Source organism: Peromyscus leucopus, chromosome 4 (assembly GCF_004664715.2).
Source record: "Peromyscus leucopus breed LL Stock chromosome 4, UCI_PerLeu_2.1, whole genome shotgun sequence".
Classification (NCBI taxonomy): Eukaryota; Metazoa; Chordata; class Mammalia; order Rodentia; family Cricetidae; genus Peromyscus; species Peromyscus leucopus.
Window position 1 is genome coordinate 139,460,672 of NC_051066.1, and position 19,409 is coordinate 139,480,080.

General features: G+C 47.4%; 2 protein-coding genes across 9 annotated transcripts in view; both read left to right on the forward strand.

The window, feature by feature from the left end:
• The window catches only part of L3mbtl1 (L3MBTL histone methyl-lysine binding protein 1), a 38,595-nt gene extending 34,477 nt beyond the window's left edge, over positions 1 to 4,118 (forward strand). For 5 of the 6 annotated variants that reach the window (XM_028868401.2, XM_037205420.1, XM_037205419.1 and 2 more), the window contains one exon: positions 1,397 to 4,118. In XM_028868401.2, coding sequence (XP_028724234.1) covers positions 1,397 to 1,531 — 135 coding nt within the window. In that variant the 3' untranslated portion in view covers positions 1,532 to 4,118. The remainder of the gene's footprint in view (positions 1 to 1,396) is intronic. The other variant, XM_037205421.1, reaches the window with a different exon arrangement.
• A 10,609-nt stretch (positions 4,119 to 14,727) lies between these two features.
• The window catches only part of Sgk2 (serum/glucocorticoid regulated kinase 2), a 28,929-nt gene continuing 24,247 nt past the window's right edge, over positions 14,728 to 19,409 (forward strand). For 2 of the 3 annotated variants that reach the window (XM_037205423.1, XM_037205424.1), the window contains exons 1-2: positions 14,728 to 14,860; positions 18,999 to 19,240. The gene's annotated coding sequence lies outside the window, so the exon portion shown is untranslated. Of the gene's footprint in view, positions 14,861 to 15,584; positions 15,627 to 18,998; positions 19,241 to 19,409 lie in introns of all 3 variants that reach the window. The other variant, XM_028868402.2, reaches the window with a different exon arrangement.

A 19,409-nucleotide genomic window follows, 5' to 3' on the forward strand; every position in this document is an offset into this window, starting at 1 on the left:
CTCCTCCCAGACTGGCATGTGCACTGAGCAGCCCATCACACACTTGCTTTGTCTGGCGTGAGATGAGGTTGTTTGAGGTAAATTACAAGCACCAGCATGTTTCACCCCTGAGTACTGGGACTCGTGACTTTTTATACAATGTTGTCACTGCGCCAGCAATCAGTGGTAGCTCCTCAGGTCATCCACACCCTGCCCACATCTGCATTTCCTGTTACCTCAGAGCATTTTTAAAAATCCTTCTTGAGCCAAGTGAGGCCCACATCAATTATTTCAGGTTTTATATAGCCCTTAAATATCTTACATTCTAGGATAGTACCCTTTTTTTTTCCTTCCTTGTCATTTTATTTTTTCTTGTGACATGTTAAAAGTCAAAAGTCAGGACTAGCATGTTGTCTAAGTGGGTGCAGGTGCTTGACACCAAGCCTAGAGACCTCAGTTTGAGCCCCAGGACTCACATGATGGAAGGAGAGGGCTGACTCCCAAAAATTGTCCTCTGGCTTCCACATGCATGTAGGGACACACATACATCCACATGCACACCCACACCCATGCATACACGAAATAAATAATTGTAAACTAGAAACCAGATCCAAAGGCTTCGTTAGATTCCAGTGTTCTCTAGCTCTCTGCTTTGGGGGCAGGAGTAGGTCGGAGGTCACCATGCACCCCACGCCGTGGCCCTCAAAGTGCCGTGTCTGCCCTGCTCGCCATTAGTAGCACTCAGACGACTGGTGGGTTCTCACGGGGCTGCGATACGGTGTCTCTTGTCTTTGTTTGCTTTGTTTTGACTTCAGGCATTTCACAAATGCTAGATCACATGTGTAGATAAGGAGGCTGTTACCCAGGTAGCAAAATGAGTCCAGGCAGCATTTTTGAAGTGGATGACTCATGGATGAAACTGCTTCGACCACGAGCCTGCCTGGTTTCCTGTGCAGCCTCCCTGGGCCCTGTGCTTCGAAGAACCTGGCGCTGGGCTTTGTGCTCAGCTGTCACTAGGTTCCTAATAACTTCCAAACAGGGAGCTCCACGTTTTTACTAAGTACGAAGCCCCACAACTGTACAGCGGCAGCTGGTTTCTCGAAGCTACTGTCTATAAGGGCTTCAGAGAGGATTTTCCAGTATAGATGCTGACACAGCGCAGTCAGCAGAAAGAGAAAGAGAAACTCTGTGTCGGACACCGGAGCCAGGCTGTCTTGCTTTCCTTCTCCATCCCCATGGCTGTCTTCCTTTTCTCCTTTTTCCCTCCCTTGTCCTTTCTCTTTGCCCCGCCCCCTCTGTCCTTTTCCGCCTGCCACATGCCCCTTCTCCCCTCCCCAAACCCACCTTTCCCCCCTGCCCACCCTTTCCTCCTCCTCCGATTTCCTCCGATTTCCTCCTCCCTCTCCCGCCCCCTCAGATGATTGACGGCGAGGCCTTCCTTTTGCTGACACAGGCGGACATTGTGAAGATCATGAGTGTCAAGCTGGGCCCAGCCTTGAAGATCTATAACGCCATTCTCATGTTCAAAAACACTGACGACACCTTTAAGTGACTGTCCAGGTGGGCCCTCCTCCCACCCTGGCCGGGCTCCCTCCTCAGACGGTGCTCCTTTCCTGCACCCCTGTCCTCGGTCTGACTAGGCCTGGCCCTTCCCAGAAGGTATGTGGGAGCAGAGGAGCCTGGGCAAGGGAGTCTAGGCCCTCAGTCCTGGAGTCCATTTGTCTCCGGTTTGCCCCAGTGAGGGTGTGACGGAACGGAGGCCTGATGACAGAAAGGAATGCAGGCATCCTGGCTAGGACAGCCTGCGTCTTCAACCACCTTGGTTCTTAGGAGTTAGGAGGATCTGGGTCCAGTAGGCCTCCTCTGCTCAGACCTGGGTCCTTTGGGGCATCTCTTTGTGCTTTCTTCTCGGCCCCTCTCCTCCTACAAAGAGGTGACCATGACTTTGGCATACTTATTTATACATAAAAGGTGCCTCCTCCCTTTCCACTGTTGGCTGTGTGTGTACCCTTCCTCTGCTGCCCGGTTCTTGGGCAGCCCCCGTCATGGTCCAGCCAGACCCCGTGGCTCTTCTCCTGTAGATGAGTAAGTCTCGGAAATATGAGAGCGTCCCACTGGGAGCCTCTGGCTGTCTTTCCCCTTTTGCCTCTAGGCGGAGATCCTGAGCTAAGGCACCTACCTTCCTGAACAGTTGAGGACCACTCAGCAGTGGGGTGGCCAGTTCCAGGGCTTAGTTCCAGCAGAGGGAACAGATAGTTGGAGTTTATGTTAAAACAAATGGAGCCCTGATGCTGCCTACACACCAGCAGATACAGTCTGCTGCGTGTCGGGAAGAGGCAGTCTGGGCTGATAGGCCGTCGGGCTAGGATGGCAGGCACACTGCAGTCTTTGGCCTGAGGGGTGGCTAGCTCCAGACAGCATGGTGGCGGCAGCATCCTAGCTGTGTCTGTGGCTCCCAGCCAAGATATTACACATGCCAGAGAGGCCCCTGCCAGTCCAGCCTCCTGCCCGGAGAGTGTAACACTGTGTAGCACCCAACCCCTGTGACATCACATTCACCCTGTCCCTTAAACGTTTCTCATTTTGCCCTGGAGTCTAACAAAGACCACCTACAGTAGCGAGTTGGAAGGGTTCCTCTCCTGTCTTTGAACTCTCTGGTCTCGTATGCCCTTCTTGCCACTCTCCAACTGTCTCTCACTGCCAACTGGGTCCCTGCTGGGCCTCTGGGACTTAGACCTTTCTGTCCCAGTGGGAGTTCAGTCTCCACTCAATTACTGCCAAACACGCCTCCCAGCCAAAGTGGGGAGCACCAGAGCCCAGCAGGAGCCACTCCGCCCATACGTGGAAGCCAGTGCCAAGCTTCATCTGGTGCTGAGGTGGGCCTGCAGACTGAAGAGCAGGGTCATCTCCCAGTCCAGTACACTTGTAAGTCATGTGGGGTATGTGTGTGAGTATGTGTGTGTGTGTACGTACATGTTGGTCACTCAGCAGTTTCTGTCAGGTGCAGGGATGAGGTACAGTGTTGGGAATATTAAGGGCTATTGTTAAGCTATGAAGCTTTATTCTTTCCTCAGAAGTGAGAAACCAAAAGTTCTGTTGATTTCCTGTTTCAGCCCTTTGGGGACCTCCCCTCCCTAGTCCAGACAGCTTCTGGGAGGTAGCTATTTAACATCCAGTTGGCGTGGACAGAGCCTCAGGTTGCCTTTCCCTTTCAGCCCTCAAGGGTAACTCTGAGCAGAACCTTTCTGGGATGACACCGGGCAAGAGCAGCCAAGGGGGAGGGAGGGTTAGGTTGACAGATGTGACATCGTTGCCCCTTTGCTGGAAGTCTGCTGTCTCAGCTGTCCGGGTTGCTGTGGAACCTGCCACCTTCTGGTCTTCAGTCCGTGGTGTCACTGAGCAGTCTGAGAAGGCAGCACATGTTCTGTGTTCCTGACTGGGGCTGTGAGACCACACGGCTCCCAAGGAGGGGGACGACAGCCTTTGCCATGCAGCTCTGCCGGTAACAGATGCCTGTGGGAAAGGCCAGATGGACTAACGGCCTTGGAGAAGAGGATTCGCAGGCCTCCCGACTCTGAGGCCTCAGCTCTTCTGTACTAATGTCAGACTCTTTGGAAAGAAAGCAAATCCTAAAGAAGTCCAAAGAAATCTGCCTTCTGACCATTCCACTACCCGCTGGGTCCCCAGATGAGACCGTTGCACCTTGACCCCGGAGCACAGGAGGAGAGGGAGTGGGTGGCTGTTTCTGGCACCCTGTGCAACATGAACCACTTACACTTTGTCCCCAGCAGGCTTGTCCAGCCTCGGCCCAGCCCTGGCCTGAGACAGGGATGAACTCTCTGTTCAATTTCTAAGACAGAGAGAATGGTTCCAGAGTTTGAAAATGAAGCCTGCTTCCACCTTCGTTTACATACACTGTGATGGAGTTACATTTTTGTTCTTGTGTGTGTGTGTCTGTATGTGTCTGTGTGTGTCTATGTGTGTCTATGTGTGTCTGTGCGTGCGTGCGTGCATTCTTAAAAAAAATCCTCTGGTTTAAACTAAAGTGACTCTTGAGGGAGGAAACATTACAAAGAAAATGCAGTATGATTTGTCTGTGTATTGTAACAACACAAATAAATTCAAATCATTGAACAGTCTGTAGCCAGAGTCTGTGTCTCTTTGTGGAGAAATGCCCAGAACACACAGGTGAACATCAGTGCTGCAATGTCTGAGGAGACCAATTCTTCCCTCAGCTGCTGGGTAGAGGTCCTAGAGCAGTGGGTTCTCAACCTGTGCAGCGCAACCCCTTGGTTATTCAAAAGACCCTTTCACAGGGGTCGCCTAAGACAATCAGAAAACCAGATATTTACATTACGATTCATAACGGTAGAAAATTATAGTTATGAAGTAGCAATGAAAATAATTTTATGATTAGGAGTTACCACAATATGAGGAACTGTATTAAAGGGTCACAGCATCAGAATGGTTAAGAACCACTGTCCTAAAGAATCTGAATTTTGCCAGGCAGTGGTGGTGCACGTCTTTAATTCCAGCACTCGGGAGGCAGAGCCAAGTGGATCTCTGTGAGTTCAAGGCTAGCCTGGTCTACAGAGTGAGATCCAGGACAGGCACCAAAACTACCCAGAGAAACCCTGTCTCGAAAAACCAAAAAAAAAAAAAAAGAATCTGAATTTTATACTTTAATAGACCCAGTTTATAAAAATAAAAATGTATTGAAAGGAGAAAGCCAAATGGAGAACACTGTTGAAGGGATTCCATGCTTAGAAACACCTGCCTAGGAAAGTGTCCTCAGAGTCAGCCACCAAGGTGTACAGAGGTTGTGGTAAAAATGGGCCAGACTGTTTCTCAGGCTGACAGGGGAACTTGGCAGGATCATCCACATAGCACTGGTTTTGCAAGCATAAGAGATGTAAGAGTGAGCCAGGTGACGGAGGCCATTTAATCCCAGCACTCAGGAGACAGAGCCAAGCGGATCTCTGTGAGTTCGAGGCCAGCCTGATCAATAGAGGGAGATCCAGGACAGGCACCAAAACTACATAAAGAAACCCTGTCTCCAAACAAAACACACACACACACACAGAGAGAGAGAGAGAGAGAGAGAGAGAGAGAGAGAGAGAGAGAGAGAGAGAGAGAGAGAGAGAGATGTAAGAGTGGTAGAGTCATGAAAGCTTGCTCCAAGGTTCCTGAAAGCTGCTGAGGCTGGGCAAAGCGCTGTGGGGCAGGTTCTTTGAAAGGAGGGCCTGATCACCATTATATGAATCTAAAAGTGTGGACCCAAATTCCAATTACAATGAAGACACCAGGATTTTTGAGGGCTGTGGGGTGTCCACCAAGGAAAGCTGCAGGTATGAAGTAGAACTAGGCTAAGAGAGAGGTTATCTGTGTTGCAGGCAGCAGAGCAGGAGAGGCCGGGGTACTGAAGGCTATAAGAGCCCTGATGATTCCAAGAGCTCCAGATTCCAGATATGGAGCTACGGGATTTGATGTTAGCTGAGGGCAGAGCTGTTCAGTAGAATGCTTATCTAGCACACAGGAAGCTCGAGATTGATCCCCAACACCACATGAAGCTGGTCTGTGGGTGTACCCCTGCAATTCCAGCACTGGGAAGATGGAGACAAGAAGATGAGAAGCTGAAGGCCATTTTGCTACATGGAGAGTTTAAGGCTAGTCTGAGATACATGAGATGCTATCGCTAAGAAAAAAAGAAAGCCACTCCGTGGTGTCACACACCTTTAATCCTAGCAGTCGAGAGGCAGGCAGATCTCTGTGAGTTCAAGGCTAGCCTGGTCTACAAAGCAAGTTCCAGGACAGTCAGAGCTGTTGCACAGAGAAACCCTGTCTCAAAAACAAACAAAGAAAAGAAGAGAGAGAGAGAGAGAGAGAGAGAGAGAGAGAGAGAGAGAGAGAGAGAGAGAGAAAGAGACAGAGAGAGAGAGAGAGAGAGGAGAGAGAGGAGAGAGAGAGAGAGAGAGAGAGAGAGAGAGAGAGAGAGAGAGATCAGATAACTGTTTAATGACTATACACCTGCTTGTCTTAATTAAAAGTGTAATCAACTGGGGCTGGAGAGATGGCTCAGTGGTTAAGAGCACTGACTGCTCTTGCAGAGGATCCAGATTCAATTCCCAGCACCCACCTGGCAGCTCACCACTGTAACTCCAGTTCTAGGGGATCTGACAGCCTTTTCTGGCCCTTCAGTCACCAGGCATGCACACACCACACAGACACACATCCAAGGAAAACACATAAAATAACTGTTTGGCACAGAAAAGTATGTGTTCAATAAATACCCGTTGAATAAATAAATCTCCACTTTAAAAAAAAAAGTATAAACCACAGGGCTGGAGAGATGATTCAGTCAATAAATACCTACCTCACAAGCTGAAGATCTAAGTTCAAGTTCCTGGAAGTGTACTAGCCAGCTCATCTAGGCTGCTTGAGGAGGCCTGAGGCCTCAGGACTAACACAGGTTTTTGTTTTTGTTTTTTTTCCTCTGACTACATGTGTGCAGTGCACTCACCCAGATATGTGCACCCATCCACATACAAATAAGCACACACATACCTAATTTCTTTAATTTAAAAAAATGTAAGTAATAAGAACTCCCAGGGCCTGATAGCTTGACATTTTATATAAATGGTCAAGGCCAGAGAATTCAATGACTCCTCCAATTTTAAAACTAGCATGCAGCTGTCTGGTGCAGAAATGTCAGCCTGGAGGGCTCGACTCTACAGTCACCAGAGTGTGCATGCACGTACAAACATGATAAGAATGTCATGGGCTCATGGTGGTCATCTCTTCAAAATCTTTCATTCCTTTGCCCAACTGCCCTTCCAAACCACTTGACTTGGAGATACTAACCATGGAGCTGTCCAAGACTCAGCCTCCTCCTCTGGAGCAGGAACTTAACAGACTGGACAGACAGACTGATGTCAAGGTAGACCGATGGCCTCAGGCATCTGTGAATTGAACTCCCATGGCTCTCTAAGGGTAGCTGGGCCTTAGGGAGCTTGGCTCCAGCTGTCCTTTACATGTTCCTCAAGCCTCCTATACCATTACTGCCTCACCATCTACATCCCAGGAAACAAAACTTGCACCTCCCTGCCACCTCATCTACGTGGTGTCTTTCACCCACATCTGTCCTCCTTTCCTGTCACAGTGGAAAAGTTGGTTCTTCTTCCTAGAAGCCAATCCTTGACCAGCTGGCTACAATAAAAGAGACGTTGACACATAAGGAAAGCATTTGGCACTTTAAAATGTAATTGCTGGAATAAAATTTTAATACAAGGTTCAACAGTTAGAAGTGAGGACATCTCCTAGGAAGTAGAATACAGGGAGGTGGGCATGGTGGCTGCAATCCTATAAACCTGTAATCCTAACACTCAGGAGGCAGAGGCAGGAGGATTGCACAAATTCAAGGCTAGCCTGTCTCCAAACAGACAAAGACAATGAGATGAAAATTGGAAAAACATTTGAAAGTCAGCAGACTAGTCAAACATGGAATTATATTCATAAAAAAATTAACTAAGGACTGGAGAGATGGCTTAGTGGCTAAGACACAAAGGACCTGTGTTCATGTACACAGGCATCTGTAACTCTAGTTCCAGAGAAGCCAACATTCTCTTCTGGCCTCCTCGAGGTACCAGATTTGCAGACATAGATGCAAGCAAAACATCCATACAATAAAAAACAAAACAAAAAAACCAGAACTGTGATATGCTAGTCTCCAAATTGGGAGGTCACACTGAGTGCCAGGACAGAGGAATAGTACCGGAGGGCATTACTGTAAAATATCAGAGTAATGAGAATCAAAAGACAGGAAAGCTGTCATTGAGAACAAAACCAAGGAGCATGAATAATAACGACACTAGGTTTCTCTACAGCAATTGCTGAAAGAACACGGTGGAACAGTGTCGTAACTGTTTGAAAGGAAAAGAGAGGACGGGGAATGTAGCTCAGGGTTAGAATATGTGCCTATCTACCATGTGTGAGGCCCCAGAACCAATTATCAGCAAGGAAAAAAAAAAGGATAATAAAAATGGCCGAAGGAAAGAGACTTGTGTACCCAAGTTTGAGATCGTCAATCAACCACGAAGGCAGAATATTTACAAGCATCCAACTCTTCAAACTTTCATTTTGCGCCAGTCCATGGGGTGATGTACTCCATCAAACTTCAAAAGTAGCCGGCCAGGTGGCTCACACCTTTAATCTCAGCACTAGAGAGGCAGAGGCAGACCAATCTCTATGAGTTCAAGGCCAGCCTGGTGTACATAAAAAGTTCCAGGTCTGCCAGAGTTACCTGGTGAGACCCTATCTCAAATGCTGCCCCTGCCCAAATAAAAGGAGAGAGAAAATAAAACTGTAAAGAGGAAGATCCCAGAAATCAAAGATGGTTCAATTAAGAAAATCTAGGTTTACCAGGTGTGACGATGCATGCCTTTAATCCCAGTACTTGGGAGGCAGATGGATCGCTGAATCTGAAACCAGCCTGGTCTATAAAGCAAGTTCCAGGACAACCAGGGCTACACAGAGAAACCCTATCTAAAAAAAACAAAACAAAAAACAAAAATCAAAAAGAAAGAAGATCTAGGTGACAGTACATTAATAAAACATGAGGGAAAATGTGACAGTCTCAAATGACACCAAAAGACATTTGACAAACTTCAACATTCTTCCATGAGAAAAATGGAAGAAAACATGAAAGGAAACTTACACAATATGACAAAGGGCATCTGCACAGAGTCCACAGCTACTCCACTCTCGGTGGTGAAGAGTGGAACATTTGTGTCAAAGGTCAAGAACAAGACGAAGATTCCTGCATTCACTGCTGCTGTTCTGCCTATATTAGATGTTTCAGTCAGAGAAACTAGATAAGAAAAATAAAATAGAATAATCCAAGTTGGAAAGAAGTAAAATCACATTAAAAATAATATGATCTTATTTCTAGAGAAGTCCCAAATCAATAGGAACCCTACAAGCTGCCAGAACTATCAAGCTAGTTCATCAGAGTTGCAAGACAGAAGATTAACACACAAAAATCAGTTGCATTTTTATACACCTGTAACAAGCAATCCAAAAATGTGTTGGCTTCCCACTGCCGTACTAACTATCCTATAGCAAAGCACAGGAGGAATATTTCTTTTAAAAGTCAGCAACTCTTAATGCCACTGAACTGCACATTAAAGACAGTTAAAATAGTAAATACCGCCATAGATAGATAGATAGATAGATAGATAGATAGATAGATAGATAGAGATATAAAGTTTTAAATCCCCAGTTCCTAGGTATCCACTGCCACCGATGTAATAAGCCAATCAAGCAGAATTCATAAATCCAGGTTTAATGAACAGAACAAAGCAATCCTGGGTGACTCCTGGAAAGGCAGGGGAAGAGTCACATAGCAAATATGGCTACCAGGCTTTAAGCAATCTGTTGCCATGGTCTTGAGCAGCCCCAGAGAGGGGCTGGCTTTTGGTGAGCTTTGAGTGGGTGGGTTTGGGGAGAAAGAGAGATGGGGGAGAGGAGTTGAGGTGAAGCTCTCACCAGAACATTCTAGACTCTTTGGGTATATGAGTGCCAGGGGCTGAGGTGGAGCTTCCACCAGAACATATGTGTGTATGTATATATATACACATATATGTCACAATAAAATAATTTGGGTATGTGAATGTGGGCATGCATGAACCTCTTTAAGTTTGTGTTTGAAGGTCAGAGGATAACCTGGATGTCGAGTCTCACCTTCCACCTTGTTTGAGACAGGATTCCTCTTGTGTACCACTGCGTACACTAAGTTAGCTGGTCTGGAAGCTTCTAGTGAGTACCCAGTGTCCACTTCCTATATCCCAGTAGGGGCTCATTGGGGTGACAGGTGCTTGAGCTACTTTGTTCAGCTTTAGAGGATTTGGGGGACCACACTTGACTTGTCAGGCTTATCTGGCCATGACTTTACCCACTGGGCCATCTCCCTGGTTCACAATAAAATAGTTTGTGAGGGGAATGCATAGTGTCCTTTAAGCAGGCCATTAAATGAGAGAGATGTCTGAAGAATTTCCACAGTGACGGGAAAGGAAAGGACGGTGTGATACCAGACAGTATCCGTGAAGAATCGAGAATGAGAACGTCCAGGAAGGCAGGAAAGAGCTAAACAAACTCAGACTGACATATTAAGAAGATACGATGTTTCTATCAGAATTGTGTATGAAAATACATAATTCTCAGTAGGGATATTCCATATTATCCAATAATCTACTATAATTAGGATAATTGATCCTATAAGATTAAATCTAGTAACACCATGTCTGTCTTAGTTTATGGGAGGACACTGTATGACCCTCATATGAGATCACCTAAGACATCTTAGATCATATCCCCATCATTAAGCAATATGTTCTTTCTACATATATATATATATATATATATATATATATATATATATATATATATATATATATAAATATTACATACAGAGGCAATTTTTCAAGCCATTTGTCTTAGCTAGGGTTTCTTTTCTTTTCTTCCTTTCTTTCTTCCTTCCTTCCTTCCTTCCTTTCTTCCTTTCTTTCTTTCTTTCTTTCTTTCTTTCTTTCTTTCTTTCTTTCTTTTTGGGTTTTTGAGACTGACTTTCTCTGTGTAACAGCCCTGCTGTCCTGGATCTCGCTCTGTAGACCAGGCTGGCCTTGAACTCACAGAGATCTATCTGCCTCTGCCTCCTGAGTGCTGGGATTAAAGGCATGTGCCACCATGTCCGGCTAGTCACTTTTTATCACAGCGACAGAAACTCTAACTAGCCAGTCATGGTGGCACATGCCTTTAATCCCAGCACAAGAGGCAGAGGCAGATAGATCTCTGTGAGTTCAAGGCCAGCCTGGTCTACAGAGCGAGTTCCAGGGCAGCCAGAGCTGTTACACAGAGAAACCCTGTATGGAAATAAATAAATACATACATACATACATACATACATACATACATACATACATACATACATACATAAAAATATCATGACTGTGGTGGTGTGAAAGAAAATGGCCCCCAAAGGGAATGGCACCATTAGCAGGTGTGCCTATGTTGCAGTGAATATGGTCTTGTTGAAAGAAGTGTGTCACTGTGGAGGCAGGCTTTGAAGGTTTATATATGCTCAAGCCACACCCAGTGAGACAGTCTACTTCCCGTTGCCTGCAGCGTATCAACATGCAGCAGCTCCTTCTCCAGCACCACGTCTGCCTGTACTGTCATGCTAATGGACTGAACCTCTGAAACTCTAAGCTGCCACCTCAATTAAATGTTTTCCTTTTAAGAGTTTTCCTGCTCAGGGTGTCTCTTCACAGCAACCGAACACTGACCAAGACAGTGATGAAAAGCAACTTGGGGAGGAAGGGCTTTTACTTCATCTTACACTCCAGACGACAGCCATCACTGAGGGAAGTCAGGGCAGGAACTGAAGCAGAGGCCGTGAAGGAATGCTGCTCTCCGGCCTGCTCAGTTTGCTTCCTTATTTTTCTTTTCTTGTCTTTACATCCTAACCAAAGCTTCCTCTCCCTCCCTTCTTCCCAGTCCCCCTCCTCTCCCCTCTCCTCTTCCCCACCCCACCCACTTCTCCTCCACTGTTTCTCTTTAGATACAGGCAGGCATCCCATGGATATCAGCCAGCCATGGTGTATCAAGCTGCAGTGAGACCAGGTACCACCTCCTCCACCAAGGCTGGATGAGGCAATCTGGAAGGAGGAATGGGTCCCAAAAGCTGGCAACACAGTCAGAGACACCCCCCCCACACACACTCTCACTGCTAGGAGTCCCACACAAAGATCAAGTTACACAACCCTAACATATATGCAGAGGGCCTAGGTCTGCCCCATGCAGGCTCCCTGGTTGTCAGTTCAGTCTTTGTGAGCCCCTATGAACCCAGGCTAGTTGGTTCTGTGGATTTTCTTGTGGTACCCTTGACACCCCTGGGTCCTACAATACTTCCTCCCCTTCAGTTTGCCTTCTTATACCATCCAGGACCACCAACTCAGGGGTGGCCCCACCCACAGTGGTCTGGGCCCTCCTACATCAACCTCTAATCAAGATAATATCCACAGACTTCCCTGTAGGCCAAGCATATGGAGGCATTTTATCAATTAAAATTCCCCCTTTTTAGATATGCGTAGGTTTGTATCCAGTTGACAAAAAAACAACCAGCACACCAGCATATGAGGCAATGGTGGATTAAGTTTGGAAAAAATCGGAAATGTGTGTCTGGATATAAAAGTGAGAGGAGAAAACCAACTCCCCAAAAGGTGCCTTCTGACCTCTAATTGTAAGGCTGGTGCCATGACTCAGCAGTTCAGAGTAGAGGACCCAGGTTTGGTTCCCATGCAGCACTCACATCGGGGAGCTCACAACCACCCCTAACTCCAGTTTCAGGGGATCAGACAACCCCTTCCGGCCCCTCAGGTACCTGCATGCATGTAGTGCATATACACTCGGGCACACAGACACATAAAATACTGTTGCTGTTTTTGTTTTTGTTTTTTTCAAGGAAAATGGAACCTGTGTTGACATGGAAAGATATTCATGAGCAAAAGAAGAAATACATTCCTGAGAAGTGAGTGGCTGAGCAATGCGTGCAGCATGATTCAGTTTTATATGCAGATGTGTCCACTAAGGCACAGTCCAAAGTCAGGAGGTGTTGTCACTGTGTAATCAACAGCACGTACCTCTAGATTTATACGTGAAGATGGGAGTGTGGGGGAGGGGGGAAAGCTTTCGCTTTCTATTTAATGGTCTTCTTTCCGTATGCTGAAATTCTTGTATACAGTCTGTAAAATCGATGCCATTGTGGGCGGCTGCCTTTTTTTTTTTTTTTTTTTTTTTTTTTGACAGCTCTGGGAATGAGGGGAGGAGCTTGGCTGAGCAGCAGTGGTGAAAGAGGCAGGACTCTGGCCACAGTCCTGATTTGCTCTGTGCACTCAGGCCAGCTGCCTCCCCTGTCTGGACCAGGGCCAGACACGCGCTAGTGTGTGTGCTGGAAACGGTGGTGAGTTGAGGCCATGAAGAGCTCTGGAGGGCACGGGAGCAGTAGTTTTTAAGGCACTGGGCTTGACCGTTGGCTTGTTGACATTTTTAACAAAGAGTCAACGATAAAGAGCTGTGGGAGCAGCTCAGGTAGAGTGTTTGCCTGGCGTATGCAGGGTGCTGGACTTGGTCCCCAGCACTACAGAAGTTCTGGGCATAATGGCACTGGTCTGTAATCTCAGCACTTGGGAGATGGAGCAGGAGAATCAGAAGTTCAAAGTTGGTCTCAGTTATACACGGAGTTCCAGGCTAGCCTGGGACACACGAGACACTATTTTAAGCAGAATGAACCTCAAGCTCTAAGGTGCAGAGAAGTCGTAAGGACGATTTTGTCCCACCTGTCCAGTTGCCTGACCCTGACCTCTGCCTGAGTCAGAATGCTTGGTCTGGCACCTTCAGAGCATGCGCTTGGTTCACATGAGCTAGGACCAGCTGAACCCTGGTACCTAACCCTCAGATTTCCCAGTTCAGAGCAGGATGCAAGTCTTCACCCAACTGTCAATTCTTCTAAAATGATGCCAGGTTGGTGAACCTGGGGTGGTTAGGCACTAGCTCAATACAAGAGAGTTCCAGAGGGTCTATCCATATAGCAGGACACAGCAGGAATAAGCTGCCCATCCCTGGAAGTTATCAAAAAAGGGCAGGATGCAGGGGCAGACAGCCTTCGTTAAGAAAAGGTGGGCGAGAGTTGGGTGAAACAGGATTTTTATTGTCCATTCTCTGTGGTGATGTATTGCGTACCCTAATAAAATCTGCCTGAAGATCAGAGAACAGAACAAGCCACTAGATTAAACATATTAAACATAGAAGCCAGGCAGTGGTGGCACACACCTTTAATCCTAGCACTTGGGAGGCAGAGAGCCGTCTGGATCTCTGTGAGTTCAAAGCCATGCTGGACCACACAAGATTGACTCAGTCTAGGAGAGAAACCGAGCCAGGCAGTAGCAGCACACACCTTTAGTCCCAGTACTTGGGAATCACACGCCTTTAATCCCAGCACTAGGAAGGAAGTGATAGCTGGGCAGAGAAAGGTATATAAGGCCTGAGGAGACAGGCACTGAGGCTTTTCAAGCTGAGGAGCCCTAGAGGTAAAACGTGGCAGTGACTTGTTCCTTTGTCTCTCAGATCTTTCAGCATTTACCAATATCTGGTTCTGGGTTTTTTATTAAAATCGATTTAAGATTCAAGCAACATTTGGTGCCCAACGTGGGGCATGAACCCACAACCCTGGGATTAAGAGTCCCATGCTCTACTGACTGAGTTAGCAGGGCTGAGTTAGTCTTACAGTTTTTGCTATTACGACCTTTAGAAATTCGAGCAACAATTCTCCCAGTTCCAGGAGAAGGAGGAAGTGATTTAGATGATGACAAGTGGGAAGGCTAAGTGGACAAGCCTAACTTTCACTGGACTGTGGGAGGGGGTGATTTGAGAATGAAAGTGTGACAGTGTCAGAAGGGACTCGGGAGAGCCTTCATCGAGGCTCCGGAATTCGCATAAGGCTCTGGGAGCCGAAGTCACTTGCCCAAGGTCACACAGCTTAAGTTGTAGTTTTTTAACAGTTCAGAGGGTCGCAAGGGCACAGTTGTCCAGAAGCCAGTGGTGCAGCAATCAAGGTGATTCAGTCCAGCAGTTAATTAGTAACTGGAAGGTCCTGAAGCCGACTCCCAGCTGACAGGGCTGGGTGGTTGAGCTTGAGCTGGTTTGAGAGACAGGCGGGCGAGCGGGTGACAGGTCACTCCTGCTTGGGAAGGTTGCTGGGTGAGTCAGGATTGGGTACACGGAGGAAGCACAGTGCTCCAGGACCTGCGCTGGGACCCAGGGTTTCGAGGTGAGGGGCTCCCCTGTGAGCAGAGGACCTGCCTTGCTCCCAGCTTAACGAAGCATCTTCTGTATTCCAACTGACTGCGTAGGCTAGAGGACCTCCTAACTATCTATCCATTTTCTATCTTTTTCATGTTCTTCTCCCCCCTCCAACTTTATCCCCCTTCCTCCCTTTCCTCCACCAACTTTTCTTACTCCCTAACTCCCTTCCCCTTTCCCTACCTTCCCATCCACCTGACTCCTTCATTTCTTCTTCTCTGCCTAATTTCTTCTTTATTCAATAACCAGCTAATATATTCACTTCATCCCCAGCTTCATTCTTTCCATTTCTAGCTGTCTAATCTCTCCTGGAGATTCTAGGCTGTGGGTTTGGGGGTCAACTTGCCTGGGTTCAAATCCTATTTATATCATTTGCTGACATGGTATCTCACCCAAGTTATTTCTCTTCACCATGCCTCAGTTTCCTCCTCATTTAAACAGGAATAATAGGGCTGGGGGGGTTAGCTTAGAGGTGGAGCACTTGGTTGGCAGTGCTGGATCCAATTTTCATCAACACACACATTCTCTCTCTCTCTCTCTCTCTCTCTCTCTCTCTCTCTCTCTCTCTCCCTCTCTTTCTCTCTCTTCCTCTCCCCCTCTTACCCCCCTCTCTACACACACACACACACACACACACACACACACACACACACACACGGATGATGACAATTCCTATCCTATGGGGTTTATAGGAACAAAATAAGACCAAGCTAGCCCTTAAGCTGAGAAGGCAGGTAAATGGCACAGTCCAGTGGAGTGAAGCCAGGAACAATGACAGAAGCAGATACAAGGAGAGGACACTGGGCAAAGTTTTTAGGGGAGGCAAATGATGACCCATGAAAGGGTTGGGCATGCAGGCCACGTTGGTGGAAGGATGTTCTCAAGAGAGAGATCTGTGTATTACTCCTTTCCTAGCCCACCATGCCGGTCTAGGGAGATGGAAGCAGGCACACCAAAGATGTGCCAGAGGAAGGCAAGTCTAGGCAGCAGCAAGTGATGGGGGGGATGGAATTAATGGCTCGGGGGTGAAGGAAGGGCTGGTGAGGTTGACCACTGAATAATGGCACTTGTCATCAAGGCTGATGACCTGAGTTCAATCTTGGACCCTCATGGTGGGAGAAGAGAACTGACTCCTCCTTCAAGTTTTATACACATACACACACACACACAGAGAGAGAGAGAGAGAGAGAGAGAGAGAGAGAGAGAGAGAGAGAGAGAGAGTCAATAAATGTAACAATAAAAATAAAATAAAATAATCAGGAGAAGACACTGATGTCAAGTTGGGCCAGGTTGTATCTGTCACAAGACAGTAACACAAGAGACAAGGAACACTTAGGAACTGCAGGAGTGGGATGGGGTCTTAGGCAAGGTGACGGGAGACTGGGCAGTGAACATGATGAAGCTTGGTACTTTAGCAATTAAACAGTCACACTGTAAGAAATTTTATATAATAGTTCGAAAAAAAAAAATACCCTAACCTAATAGCTAGTGGTCATGGCCTCCTGCATTTTGTTGTAGCTATTCATGCAAATGTCCATTGTCTTTTTTCCCACTTTAATAAAAATTAGTACCCCAGTGCACCCACCATTCTGAAACTTGCTTTCTCCTTGATAATTGCATCAGATATGTGCCCCCCATTTTGATCTATTAAGGCTTACACAGACAGAGGTTTGGGTTATATAACTTTTCATTTCGTATGTATACTATACTTGATCATTCCACTCCTTGACTTCACTAGTGTCATGAACACCGCCACTATTTTACGCTGGTTCTAGATGGAAAGGATTCAGTAGTGAGCAAGCAAAGTCTGCCTTCATGAACTGATCTTCTACTTTGAGAAAATTAGAGCACTCAACTAGTGACATGATAAGAGGGCATGAGCAATAAGTGCACAGTCAGATACACAGCCTCCAGAGGAAAGGCCAGCTACTGTGGAGGGTGGACCAGTCATCATGATTTGCTCAGGACTGCACAGGCTCAGCACTGGATGCCCTAAGCCCCAGATAGACCAAGACAATCGGTCACCTGCTCTCAGTCAGCACAGGCCTCTCCTGGAGGTGTCAATGAGGCAGGATCCTCTGCCATGTTATTGGAAGTCAGCCATGTATCATTTGGGGCAAGAGCTTTCTAGACAGAGGAAGTAAACACAAGGAGCTCAGCCACTGAACTGCTTTATGGACATGGGAAATATGTGGAAATGGAGACCCAAGGACTGAGCCAGGGTTGAAAGGGGAAGAGGAAGAGATTCTAGTAAGGAACCCCAGGGCCTCTCAGAGCCAAGTAGGCAAAGGAAGGGTGCCAGAGAAGATGCCAGAGCCTCATCTGAGCAAGACGAGGACACAGGAGTCATCACTGGCCCTGACATACGAGTCCACTGTCCACTGACTCCTCAGGATGCTGGGACGAAATCTGCGATGAGTTCAGGAGTGGAACAGAAAAGGAGTGTGGATGAGGGGTGCAGACAGCTCCTCAGAGAAGTTCAATGAAAAAGAGAGAGAGATAGAGAAATGGGCTGTTTAGCCAGGGTGCAAGGTGAGGAGCTGAGCCAGCGTGGCTGAGGTGGTCCTAAGTGCCAGGCAGGGGCACTTAGCCTGCTGCTAGCTCCTTATCTTGTTCTTCTAAAGTCTTGCCACCCAGCAAAGACTCCATGGGGTGTTTGCTATTGAAAAGAAATGTCCTTGGTAAGGATGTGTGTTTTGTCAACATGTCACTGGCAGACTTGTGTATTGGTTCAACATTTCTGTTTTGTGGGAAGATGAAACTTTGATCCTGTTTCCTGCAGTGTTCTTGAGCCAACACCTCCAGGTCCCTTGAATTTTAGAGTCTCTAAGAATACCTGGCCCACCCTCTCTGTGCCTACAGTGATTGTACAGCCACACAGAAAGCTCCAGGAAGATGGGGGCTGTAATGGCCCCCATGCCTTCCTTCTTTCCTCAGAACACCTGCCCATGCCTCCTGATCCCCTGATAGAGGAAGGGACCCCTGAGAATCTAACAGTCTCACCTAACAGTAAGGCCTTCCTGGGCCAGGAGCCCCTGAGATGTGAGTTCTCACACAGCAGAGGAGCTGTGAGCTAGCCAGGCCTGCTTCAGGGACAGTGAGCCAGAGATCTTGAAGAGCCCAGAGGGAAAACCTAGGTAGCCAAGTGCTCAGTAGTCCAAGACCAAGGGCACCTGGACGGAGAGCCAGCTCCAGCTTCCCCAGAGCATCTACAGGGTTTTGGCACGTTGATTGTTCTCTGTGGCCATAGCTCAGGTCCCAGGGACCTCTCCTCTAGACCAGGTGGTCTATATAGTGCCTGGTTAGAACCCTGGGTTCTAATAGACGAGCCCTTTATATATGTATGCACTTGTTCACACACACACACACACACACACACACACACACACACACACACACACACAGAGAGAGAGAGAGAGAGAGAGAGAGAGAGAGAGAGAGAGAGAGATTATCCAACACATACCAATATGGACACAGACACACAGTGATGGACCTATACATACATACATATACACACACACATACACACACACACACACACACATATATATATATAAAACACACGCTGATATATACTATATATACACTGACACACTGAATGTCTGGGAATATTGCATCAACTACACACACAGCAAAACAATGATGAACTCAACACAGATGCACACTCACGTGTACATAATGCTGTCACACCAATACATGTATACTTTCTTTTTCTTTTTTTGTTTTCTCAAGGCAGAGTTTCTATGTGTAGGCTTGGTTGTCCTGGAACTCACTCTGTAGACTAGGCTGGCCTTAAACTCACAGAGATCTGTCTGCCTCTGACTCCCAAGTGCTGGGATTAAAGGTGTGCACCACCACTGCCCAGCCCATGTACACATTCTTACACATACACACACACACACACACACACACACACACACATACACACACACACACACAAATATCTGAAACCTGCAGCCACACTGGCACACTAGAGACAAAGCACATCTCTGCACAAAATACTTGCAGAGAGCACACTCCCTGACCCACACGGTCACACACATTCTTACAGTCCCCAGTGGTCCCCAGGTTCTCCTGGGACTGGTGCATAATCCTTCATCTCCTAGGGAGAAATGGTATCCCAGAGAGAACAGAGGTCTCCCGTCCCATCCTAAGCACTGCTGGATCCTGTGTGACATCACCAGCCCCCTCACTGCTGCCACTGCTGGAAGTCCTGAGCTCTGTGCTGGGGGCACCAGGCACTGACACTTGGCTCTTGTTGGGAGAACAGAGAGAGTCTCTCTTGTCCACGGCCTGTGCTCAGCTCCAACTGCTGCATCTCTTGGAGACCTCTGCCCAGGCTGGAAAGGTATGTGGGACCCGGGCAGCCAGGGCCAGGCACAGGACCCATGGGGGACAACCTCGGGAGGGATGGTGGTGTCTCAGGCTGGCTGTGGGAGCACAGCCTGGTGTGCATCGGAGAGGCCAGGATGCACCTCCCTCTGCTAGAAATTCTATAGCCTGCTGTGCAGGAGTTT